At 56.1% G+C, this 11110-nt stretch overlaps 1 protein-coding gene and 1 long non-coding RNA gene across 2 annotated transcripts; one reads left to right on the top strand and one right to left on the bottom strand.

The window, feature by feature from the left end:
- The first annotated feature begins 1311 nt into the window (after positions 1–1311).
- LOC131829547 (uncharacterized) lies at positions 1312–3868 on the top strand. Its single transcript, XR_009352905.1, has 3 exons — positions 1312–1979; positions 2082–2690; positions 3778–3868. It is a non-coding gene; the product is annotated as an uncharacterized LOC131829547 (long non-coding RNA).
- Positions 3530–7357, bottom strand: HOXA10 (homeobox A10). Its single transcript, XM_059171433.1, has 2 exons — positions 6348–7357; positions 3530–5128 (listed from the first exon to the last, which is right to left on the bottom strand). The coding sequence occupies exons 1-2, from the start codon at positions 7312–7314 to the stop codon at positions 4854–4856; spliced, it is 1242 nt and encodes a 413-aa protein (XP_059027416.1). The 5' UTR covers positions 7315–7357; the 3' UTR covers positions 3530–4853.
- Positions 7358–11110: the final 3753 nt, after the last annotated feature.

Raw genomic sequence — 11110 nt, forward strand, 5'->3', positions numbered from 1 at the left:
GCAAGAGTGTGTTTCTCATTAGCCCACTTCCCTGGCGGCGAGGGCGGGCGGCGAGGAAGCTTCCATCTCTTTTTCTGGCTTCATCCTACCCAACAGTTCCAGAAATCCTCCCCCAAACCCTGATACATCCCTATCCCTGACGGGGACCCTCAAGTGCCGGGCTCTCCCCAAGAGCGAGGCTGCGAAGCCTGGCGGAGACCAGCCGGGTTCCCCTTTATCCGCTCTCGCCGGAAGAGGGAAGTGGCCGACACAGTGAACTCCCGACGTGGCTGGTCCTGGTCGCCTTAGCCTCCTCCCCCATAATATTTTCCTTTCCCAGTAAATTCCTCTGCCTTATCCCCACCCCCATCGCATCCCGGCTGTGTCCCAAATATTGGGCAGTTCGCGGTGCCTCTGAGATTTTCATTAAGAAGTACTAACTCAGGAGGAGACCTGGCTCTTCATTGTAATTGTCTGAGAACAGGCTGGACTGGCTTATTTGCAATTCAACTTTTTTGCTCAGAGAAGCCTTGAATTAGTATTAGTATTTTTTTTTTTAATGAAAAGGCTGTTTAAATAACCTTAGCTCTCCAGAATAGGACAGACACCACATAATTAGCAGGCCCTGAATGTTAAGCAGGCCTTACTGGTGCCTAAGAGCAGAGAAAAATCAGAAAAACCTAACTGGACCCCTTTTCTGCCCAAAGATTTGGGGAGAAAGGAGTCAAGCTTTTGAATCAGATTTTATTTTGGAAATGAAAGGGACTGTGTGTGTATATTAAAAAAAAAATAGATGTAATTACAAACTGCCCCTTTTGCCTGAGAGTTCTAAAACCTTGGCCTCCAAAATAAATCCAGTTCTCTGGTCTGGAAAATGGCCCAGAGGAGTTGAGGGGAGAGCCGTGTGCTGGCCTTTCAGATAACAGGACCGCAGGCAGAGCGATGGAAACAGTTCCAGGGCTGGAGACAGAGCTGGGAAGGGAAGCCCAGCTTGGTGGGCATGAGTCTGAAGGCTCTGCGTGTGTGTGTGTGTGTGTGTGTGTGTGTGTGTGTGTTTGGGAGGCAGGGAGGGATGAAAGTTGTTTTCAGTTTGGTAGCAAGAATGGTTCTTCTGGCTTCCAACAGCGGACTACAACTTGGAATGAGGGCTCAAGTTTGTAATACAATGGTTGTGGAATTTAAGATTCTTTTCCCCTATTATATTTGAAACAGACTGGAGCTGGAAGGGTCCCTTTCTCCAGTACCCAATGGCACAAGGATAACATTTCTAACAGACTCTGAACCTGATAGAGGCTACGGGCAAACAAGCAACCGTTCTTTGCCCTAGCGCTGCTCCCCTGCCCCGCGGTTAAAGCCAGAGTTGGGACCAGCAGGCCGGAGGAAAGCGGAGGAAGCTTCTAGGCGGGATTCCCTGCGTGGCCAGGCTCTATATAGAGCCTGGCTGGGCCTCAGCCCAGGTCCCAGCCTCAGGTGCCCAGTGAGGCCAGCAAAGGCCTCCTTGCCCTCTGTGTGGGCACACAGAAACGGCGCGAAGGCCCCCTAATCGGATCTCATAAGCTCTGGTTGCCGACCCGCGGAGTAAGAACGCAAGGCCGCCGCCATCCGGTCGTGATCATAACCGAGGCCTTGTCTGCAGCGGCACACCAGGCCCAGATCCACAGCCCCCGACAGCTGTGCCACGCGAGCCCTTCCTTGGCAGATTCCGACCACAACTTGAGCACGCAGAAAAATAAATAAATAAATAAGAACCCCGTCCCAGGCTCTCCCAAGCCAGCCCTGGGTCCCTCCCGGAGGAAGAGATAGGAGGACAGGAAGTGGAGATAGAAAACTGGGCACAGAGAGACCCAAGATGAAAGACAAATGAACGGAAGGAAAGAAAGAAGGAAGAAGTAAAGGTAAGGATAAAGAAAAAGAAGAAAGAGGAAGAACGGAGGGTAGAAAAGAAGGAAGCAGAGTCAAAGGCGACTCCTGAGAGCAGAAGGCGGCTTACAGAGAGAAGGGTAAGTGACAAGGCCAGGATCCCAGCCCCTTTCCAGCCTGTCCCTCCTAGTTTATCCTGAGTCTCTCAAGGGGATCTTCCCTGATCTTCTACCCTGGATTAGGGCTGGTTGTGTCCCAGCCTTGCAGGAGAATGGCCTGGAGTCGGGGGAGGCCCAGAATGGGAACGCGTGCCCCTGACCTTGAATGGCTCCGGGACCAGAATTCCTACCACGCCCCTGGCGTCCGCCGAGGAGCAGCTAACCTGATCGTACCTGCTCGAGGCCAGGTGGGGATGGGGATTGCGGCCAACAGCTTGGCAAAGCGCTGAGAAGGAGGCAGGGACGAGGCTCCTGCGCGGGAAAAGCCGAGGTTGCCACCGCAGGCCTGGCACGACCAGGGCCCGGATGCCCCGCCCGGCCCAGCCCCCGCGCGCACAGGTACCTGGAGACGATTTCAACTGAAGTAATGAAGGCAGTGTCGTGCTGTCGAGAGAAAGGTGGATCCCAACAACAGGAAACTACCTAAATCACCGACCAGTTCTGGTGCTGCCAGCGCGGGGCTGTCTCGCCCGCCGCCGCCGCCGCCGCCGCCGCCGCCGCCGCCACCGCCGCAGCCAAGGGAGAACCCTGCGATCGCGCCCGGCGCGGCCCCTTGCCAACCTGCGCCCGCGCTGCCAGTGTGTGTCCCCCGCTGCCGCTAAGGCATCGCGGCGGGAGAAGCCACCGACCCCGGTAAGGTAAACCTGGGAGAGAGGGGGAAAGAAGGTAAAGGAGAGAGAGGAAAATGGAAGGAGAGGGAAAAGCGAGAAGAAAGGAGAGAAAGCAGTGTGCGTGCTGGTTTCCCAAATCCCGCTTCTCGGCGAGCCGGCGCCAACCGGCGGCGACCCTGAGCGACTCGAAAGCGCCAGGGACGGCCCCGAGCCCGGCTCCCAGTCTGGTCTCGGCCTCCGGCGCTCACTCCCCGCGGCTCGCTCTCCCCCTCTCTCCCTCCTAGCCAGCCAGCCAGCCGGGGCGCGCGCTCCCGCGCCCCCTCCCCCTGCCGTCGCCCTCCCCCCCACCTCCCGCGAGCAGGAAACGCGTGGCCCCGCGGAGGGTGACCAGGTGGGGGAGGCCGTGCTGGGGGAGGGGGGCTTGCAGCCCGCAGCAGTCTACCTAGCTGCTGCCGCGGACGCTAGTGACGCGCTCTGGGCCCAGCCTGCTCCCCGGATTCCTAGGCTGGGGGTCATCTAAGACCAGGGGACCCGAAAAACGACCGGCGTCTGCGAGCCTCCCTGGGGCTCCCGAAAGAAATCCTGTTTGGCTTCCTCTGTCTATGCAGCTCCCCTCTCAACTGAAACCACTGGTCCAAGACAGCCACAATCCAGATATACTAGCAAGTCATAAAACTGAACAAAAGCCGACAAACCTTACGGCACCAGGGCTATAGGGCCCAGACAAATTACGACCGTCTAGGTAATATTTAAATAGATGCCTAAAGTAATTGCAGGGGGCGCGGGCTAGTCCTCCTGTTGTAAAAGTGGTGAACGGGATAAAGTGGAAGGTGAAGATAAGAAGTAAAAAAAAAAAAGAAGTAAAATTTAAAAAGCTTCATTCCACAGCTTTTATTCTTCTATAAGAACATAAACATCGTCTTTTTTCCACGCACAGCAGCATTACAATATTAATTTATTCTGATTTAAGATTAGAAGTAAATAGAGCTAGAACTAACATTTATAATAACGATAGAATGCATTTGCATAAAACAAGATTGGCAATTTTTCATAATAATAGACATTTATACAGATTTGTATTTATAATTTTTCTTTTTCTGCACCTACAGGTTTGACCCTTTTATGCATGTAACTTCACAGTATAAAGGAAACCCAAACAATGTCTCCCTTCTCTAGTCTATTCCGCTTGCCCAGCGCTCCTCGGATTCTGTGAATTTTAGGAAGGAAAATATAAAAGAGGAAGAAGAAAAAAGAAAATGAGAAAGAAAACTCTCCACAAAATAGGGAGAATTGTGGTGTGCTTGTCATGTTACCAGTGGTAACAATTATTTAATGACCAAAAAAAAAAAACCCCACTAAATCTGCACGCATAAACAAAACTATATTAGATTATTTATCTACAGCCAGAAGGATATGAAAATTCCGAGGTAAGTGAAATAATTTAGTCCCACAATGCAAGACCTTGCACAAACTGGAAGAGAAGTTTCCTTCTCTTGGTTATTCTTTTTTTTTTTTTTTCCCCTCCCTTTTAAAGCTGGGATATCTTACAGAGGAAGGAAAGATTACTCCTTATGACTCTCAATTTTCTAATCAGCCAAAGCCAAGCCCTTTTGCCAGCCTGCATGTCCATGCTTGCAAGCCCTTCTTTTTGCCAAGGAAGAGAGAAAGAAAGAAAAAAGAAACCCAGGGGCCTATGTCCCCTGATTAAACACAGCCCAGCACTCCAGGCAGGGGAGCCCGGTGGCGGCTCCTTGCACCATTGACCTCAGGCCAGACACCTCAGCGCCTACAATGGGACCTCGGCCTTCCGGCTAGGTTTGCCCGCCCCCGCAGGAAACCAGCTCCACCGGGGAGGACAGGAGCCATTTCCAGTAGAGGAACCCCGAGACAGCAAACCAGCCCAGTCACCACTCAACACTTGAGGATAATATTTCTCTCTATAGAAATGCAGCACGATATGGCTTTTTCCCCCAGAAAACAAGTAAACCAGCACAAGCAAACAGACAAAGAAACAAAAAGTCAGAACAAACCAGCCCTGCACAGATGTGACGGCCATCGAGATGGCGAGTGTGGGAGGGAGGAGTGGGACTCCGGCACAGGTGCGAGTTCCTGGGCAGAGGCCGAAGACAGAGGGAGGAAAACGGCTCTCTGGCAGCGGGAAAAATCGGCGTTGCCTGGAGCTTCATCAGGAAAAATTAAAATTGGCTGTGAGCTCTCGGATCCGGTTTTCTCGGTTCATTTTCTTCAGTTTCATCCTGCGATTCTGAAACCAGATTTTAACTTGTCTGTCCGTGAGGTGGACGCTGCGGCTGATCTCTAGGCGCCGCTCTCGAGTAAGGTACATGTTGAACAGAAACTCCTTCTCCAGCTCCAGCGTCTGGTGCTTGGTATAGGGGCAGCGCTTCTTCCTGCCGCTCTTTGCCGTGAGCCAGTTGGCTGCGTTTTCGCCTTTGGAATTGCCTAGCGTTTAAGAGAATAACGAAGGGAAGGTTACATCGGGGTCTCGCCAGGCTGTGCTCAGGGGTGAATCTGGGACTTCTCTGTGATAAGAGGGATGCCCTAAGTCACACAGAGAGAGTTTTGCACACATACATGCACACACACACACACACACACACCCCTCTTTTAGCTTGCTCGGGAAGAGCAGTGCCTCCAAAGGGTGTGTGCAAAGTGGAGAGGGCCTCCAATCTGCACCTACCCTCCCAGTTTACATTTTCTTCCACTTTTTCTCAAACACCTGTTTTAGCACAAAGCTATCCGGTGCTCGCAGACTGAACGGCCTGGGAGAGCAGGCTTTATATCTTGAACTTAACGCCTTTCTGTGCTTCTCGCCCCAAAGCAGACTAGCATTTCCTGCAGCCCCCAGCCTGGGGGCATGGGTGCTTACTTGGAAGGGAGGCGGGCAGCGTGGCGCTGTCCCATTCCCGTACCCTGATTGCCGAAGGCCCAATGAAGAGAGGAACAAGGACAGAGTTGGGACACGGGGAAGGGACGAAAAACTGATTCGAGGTCAAGGGCCGTCCGTCACGTCTTTCCAGGAGTCAGAGACGTGCAGTCTGGACGATTCGGAGTTCCAGGGGAAGCGAAATGGCCCCTCTCTGACTCTAAGCTCAGGGCCCCGGCGACCAGGCCGGATTTGCCTTTTCTTCTCCCCGCAAGGAGGATTCCCGCCCCTCCAGCAACTTTGAAAAAAGCATGGGGGATCGTAAACTCGAACTTCGCCGGTTAATGGGCTTATTTATTGGTGCTGGCGGCTGCTTATTTTGGATGCCTTACAAACATCCGCGCTATCTGCGGGCGAGCCACTTTCCTCCCTCCCCCTCCCCCCGCGTGGGCCGCGCCTCGCAGGCTGGGCCCAGACCACGGCTTAGGGTGCTCTGGGCCACGGAGAAGGGCAAGCGCAAGAGAGGGGCTGCTCGTCCATGCCCTCGCCCCCAATGGGGGTGAGCTGAGGCCAGAGTGGCGGACGTCTTGGTGTGGGGCGCTAAGCCGGACATGAATTTTTACTGCGTCCCCACGCCCAAATATTAAAAAGCAAGTTCACAAGGTCAGCCTGCCTGCAGCTTGGGCCAAGGCCGGCCGGCCGGCGCTGCGCGGACTCCTGGCTCTCTGCTCTTTCCCTTCTTTGGGTCTGCCTGTCTGCCCGCCTGACTGCGGCCCTTCGGCGCGCCCTGCTTACCCAGGGAGTCCTTCTCGGGCGAGGCTTTGCTGCTCTCGGAAGGGGCTGGGGAGAGCTCCTCTGCGGCCGAGGACGACGCGTGCGCCTCCTCGTCGCCTTGTGAGCCCCCGCCGCCGCCGCCGCAAGTCAGCGTAGGGGGCGGCGGCGAATCGAGGGCTCGCTCTTTCCGGGCTGCATCCGCTGAGCGGGAGGCGAGCGCGGGTGGCGGGTCGAAGCCGCGCCCGGGGGGTTGAGCGGGGAACGGGCCGGCGCCGAGCTGTTGCGCGCCGCCGCTGCTGCCGTAACCCTTGGCCGTGCCATAGGCCTGGGAGAGGCGGAAGTAGCCCGGCACTGGCACCCCGCTGGAGGTGCTCAGGGCGCAGCCGTCGGGCGGCGGGCCCCGCGGGAAAGGGGCCAGCTCAGCCGTGGCGGTGGAGCCTTTGGGGCATTTGTCCGCCGAGTCGTAGAGGCAGTAGGAGCTCTCCTCTTTGATGTTCTGCGCGAAAGAGCACGAGGTGGCCTGCGGCGGGGGTTGGGGTGGTTGCGGCGGGGGCGGTGGCTGCTGCTGGGGAGGTGGTGGCGGCGGCGGCGGCCCCTCGGGTGGCTCCATCCGGCAGGACCGGGGCGCATCCAGCCACAGGTCTATAGGCGCGGGCGCGTAGCCGTGCGCCCCGGGACCCAGGCCCCCGCTACCGCCGCCGCCGCCCGGCGACGCCGCCTCATTGCGTTTGCCTCCCAGAGCCGGGAAGAGCCCGCAGCTCTGCAGCCCGTAGGGCAGGTCGGTGGCTGGCGGCAGGTAGACCCCGCCGTGGGAGTAGTAGCCGCCGCCGCCACCGCCCCCCGCGCCGCTGCCACCACCGCCAGCCTCGCCTCTGCCCGAGCTGATGAGCGAGTCGACCAAAAAAGAGTTCGCGGCGGGGCTCTCCGAGCATGACATTGTTGTGGGATAATTTGGCGAAGGGAGCAGATAGCCCTTTCTGGCTGACATTTCTTGTGCAAAACATGCTGAATACGATTAGCAATCCCCCCGCACCGCGGCGGGTGCCCACAGCCAATCCTGAGCCAGAGTTTCCGCGCGACCACTCCCAGTTTGGTTTCGTAGTCGCGGGGCTGCTCTCCGAGGGCGCCCTCTGAGCCCACGATTGATATAAATATGTAATCTGTATTGATGGGCCGGGAGACGCACACCCGATACCTCGGCCCAAAGGCCAGGAGCTGTGGGGGCTGCCCCAACGTGGCTAGTGGGGGGCCTGGCCCCTGGGCTAGCCCCGCCCACGCTCGGACGTGAGCTCTCCTGCGGGGTCTGTTTGAAGGGCCCTAGGGCCCCGCGCAGTTAACAAGTGCGGTGTTTATGGTGTGCACCCCGGTCTGCCTTGGGTGCTCCCCATTCTTGTTTCAGAATCACCACTAGCCCCCCAGGCACTCTAACCACTAAGAGGACCTGCTGGGACCTCAGGCTCTTCCCTTTCAGCTCGGGACCTGGAACTGTCTCCCAAAAGTGACAGACCAGGCCCTAAGGCCACCAAGACCTTTTAGAGTGTCTGAGATCCAGCGCGCAGTGGAAACTGGCTATTGCCACTTCTTTCTTACACCCCACATAGAAATTTCCCCAAAATGTAACGCCCTGGCTTCACAGCCCTCTACACTCTTCCTCAGCCAGTCATTGATCCATTTGGGATCTTGGCTTCTGGTGTGCTCACCTGGCTTGCTTTTTCTGCAGCTCCTGTCGGTGGACCCTGATGAGCTGAAAGGGATTGGGGGGGTGGTGGTGGAAGCAACCGGTAACCTTAGCTAAAGACTCCCCCCACTCTATTCAGAGGTCAGAGTCAGATCCAGGCACCCCACAGCCCCATCCCCAGGTTGCTTCCAAGCTACCCCATTTCAGGGAAGTGAAGGACACATCGCTCTTCAGGGTCTTTGGTTTGACCAGAGACCTGAAGACCTGGAGGGGGAAACTTGGAGAAGGGGGCCATGGATGGACACCTCTGCCTCAAGCTCTCCCTTTAACCTTGGCATTCGCATGCACTAGGAGGTTATGACAAGAACCAGTGTCACCACACTCCTGCCTCTCGGTCCCCTCCCCTCTTCCCCCCTCCCCTCCAAACCCGTGTCTAGGGCAGCCCTCTCTCCTGCGGTGTGCGCATTTTAACGAGGCCGGCGGTGAGGAAATCCATTCCCGGCAAGGCCGGGCTGGGCTCGTGGCCCAGTTATAGCAGCGTTCCGAGGCCAGGCCCTTTGCGCAGCAAACACCAGAGCCTCCTTCTACCCTGGCCGTAGGGACATGCTCTTAGTCAACTGGAAACTGCTGGCTCAGGGCGCTAGCCCCCGTGTGGGCCTCAGACCTATCTCAGGAAATGCGACCTTTTCCGGCCGGATCCAGTGGAGCCCAGGAGGTCGCTGCCTTGCCCCAGGGCTGTGCGCCACAGCTCTCCAGGATGCCCCAGGCCTGCCTGCCACTGCACCAGCTCCAGCCCCTGCAGAGGCCTTGACTGGGGCTGCTGAATGCCCGGGATCCCAGGAAGCAGACTGCTCAGGCCTCTGCCTACAGTGGGGAAACACCCTCGCATCCCGGGTGATTTGCCGGGCACCTGGCCTTGTTCCTCCCATGGTGAACCCAGTCTGAGAAGGAAGCCAAGCCTGAGAAGACCCAGAGAGAGTACTCGGGAGAGCTGGCGGAAGAGCCCTGACGCTGGCTTCTGAAGATGCAAGCGGTTGCGGTTTCTGCCTGCTGTGGCTGCTCCTCCCGGCGCCCCTCGGCAAGGCTTGCGCTGCACTCCCCACTTCCACCCAGCTGGTCTGTGCCTCACTGCGACAGGCTCCATGGGACAGGACGGGGCATGGAGGTAGAGAGGAGGGAGATGGAGAGAGACAGAAGGAGAGAAGGGCTGAGGGAGAGGGGAAAAAGGGGGGGGGGGAGAAGGGCAGAGACTCTGAGAACCAGTTCTCTCCAATCCTACAAGATCTTGAGGCTGCAGAAGCAGCGGCAGCCGATCAAGTCTGTACGGAGAGATGGAGAGATGCGGAACCTCCTTCTAGTGAATCCCCACTAGAAGTGGGGACCTTTTCAATCCCCATCTCCTTCTAGTGAACAAGGCCAAGGCAAATTCTAACCTGGCTAGGCCCAGAGGCCAACAAACTTGAATAGGCAAAAGCTTCAGAGCAGGGAAACCTCGGACCCCTGTCTGGATAGACTTGGTCCTTGTCCAGCTCTCCTGGAGGGTGAAACGCATTGGGACTGTTGCACTCAGCAGTGCTACTGGGAAATGCCACAGAACCGAGGGCTGCCTGAGAAGGGGGGCTTTGCCCCCAAAGCACTTGTCCATGTCAATCATGAAAGCTCTGCAGAGGGTGAAGTAAGTCCCAAACATGGGAGGGGGGTCCTTGAGAAGAATGAGTCCCGGCAGACTCTTTGAGACAGGATTTGGTTTCTCTCCACACTAAAAACAGAAACGGCTTCCCAAGGCTGTAGGTTGGGAGAGGAAGGGACAGTGGCCATAGGAGAGAATGCTTGAGATGGCAGAGGCTAAGAAAATAAAATGAAAGTCAGTGATCTAAACCTATCTTTCTTATTGAAAGTTAAGGCCCCACTTGGAAAAGCTAAGGCCAAGCTCTGATTCTTACCCTGTGAAAAATGCACATCTGGGCATTCCCCCAATTTGACCCGTCATTTTCAAGGAGTTCACAGACCCCTCACAGCCTTCTCCTTGGGCCCTCCAGAATGTTCCAGGACTCTCAGGAATTCAGCAACCCTGTCAGTTTGACTGGTAAGACAAGCCGGGCGCCGGGCTGTAGGCAGCTCAGGCTCAGCTGGGTCAAGGCCCTGTAGGGAGACCAAATGGGCTTCTAGGGGGGTGGGATCCAAAGGCATGCAGGTACCAACCAAGGTGACAAAAGCCAGTTTGGTACTGTATCTGCTTTAAGAAGGCCCTGTTGGCTGAGGACTTAGAGGAGGTGGAAGTCCGCTGCTGCCTCTCAGACCATGGCATTGGCACTTGGGTCTTCACTGACCTTTGGGAAAGCTGAATGTTTTTCTCCAACCTCTTTTTTCCCCTTGTAATAAACCAAATGGGATGTTGAGTTTGTGTTGTTTCTTGATTTAAAAAAAAAAAAAAAAAAAGAGGAAGATGATGAGGAGTGTGTAGGCCTGTGTGAGAATTCCTCTCTGGCCCACGACCGCCGCCCCCCCCCCCCCACCAGGGCTGGCGAACCCTCCGCCTGCGGTCGGCCTGGGACGCAGACTGGCCGGCTGGTTGGGTGGAGAAGATATCCGCGCAGCCGAAGCTGGAGTTAGATTCCGCTGCCTTTTCAACGAGTCTTGGAGCTCCCAGCATCCCCGACCGCTCCCCAAGGCTCCGTACTCCTCAGACTGTAACACCGAGGTGTTAACTTCCTCAATAGAATATTCGGTTTATCGATCGCCAGGGCTTTCCTGAGGTTCCCTATCCCCAGAGATTAAGAAAAGCGATTCAGTTGCAGCATGGATCGGCTCCTGCATACTGTCTTCCCTTCAACCCATTTGCCTTCTTTCCTTCTCTCCCTTTCGCCCTGCCTCCCAGCTGCTGAATTTCTCTGTCCTCCTCAGGATGCTTTTGACCTAAAACTCTCTCGGTGCCTTCTTCCTTCAGCCAGGCCTGTATAGCCATTATGTGCAGCCCCCATGTTTTATTTAGGAGTAAGTATGTCGATTTCTACCTGGGTTAATAACGGTTCCCCCTCCCTGTGGCTATGAGCCGAAGTAAACACCAGGCCAGTGGAATGAGCCCTTTGACGAGGCTCACCGTTGC

Source organism: Mustela lutreola, chromosome 4, assembly GCF_030435805.1.
Source record: "Mustela lutreola isolate mMusLut2 chromosome 4, mMusLut2.pri, whole genome shotgun sequence".
Taxonomy (NCBI): Eukaryota; Metazoa; Chordata; class Mammalia; order Carnivora; family Mustelidae; genus Mustela; species Mustela lutreola.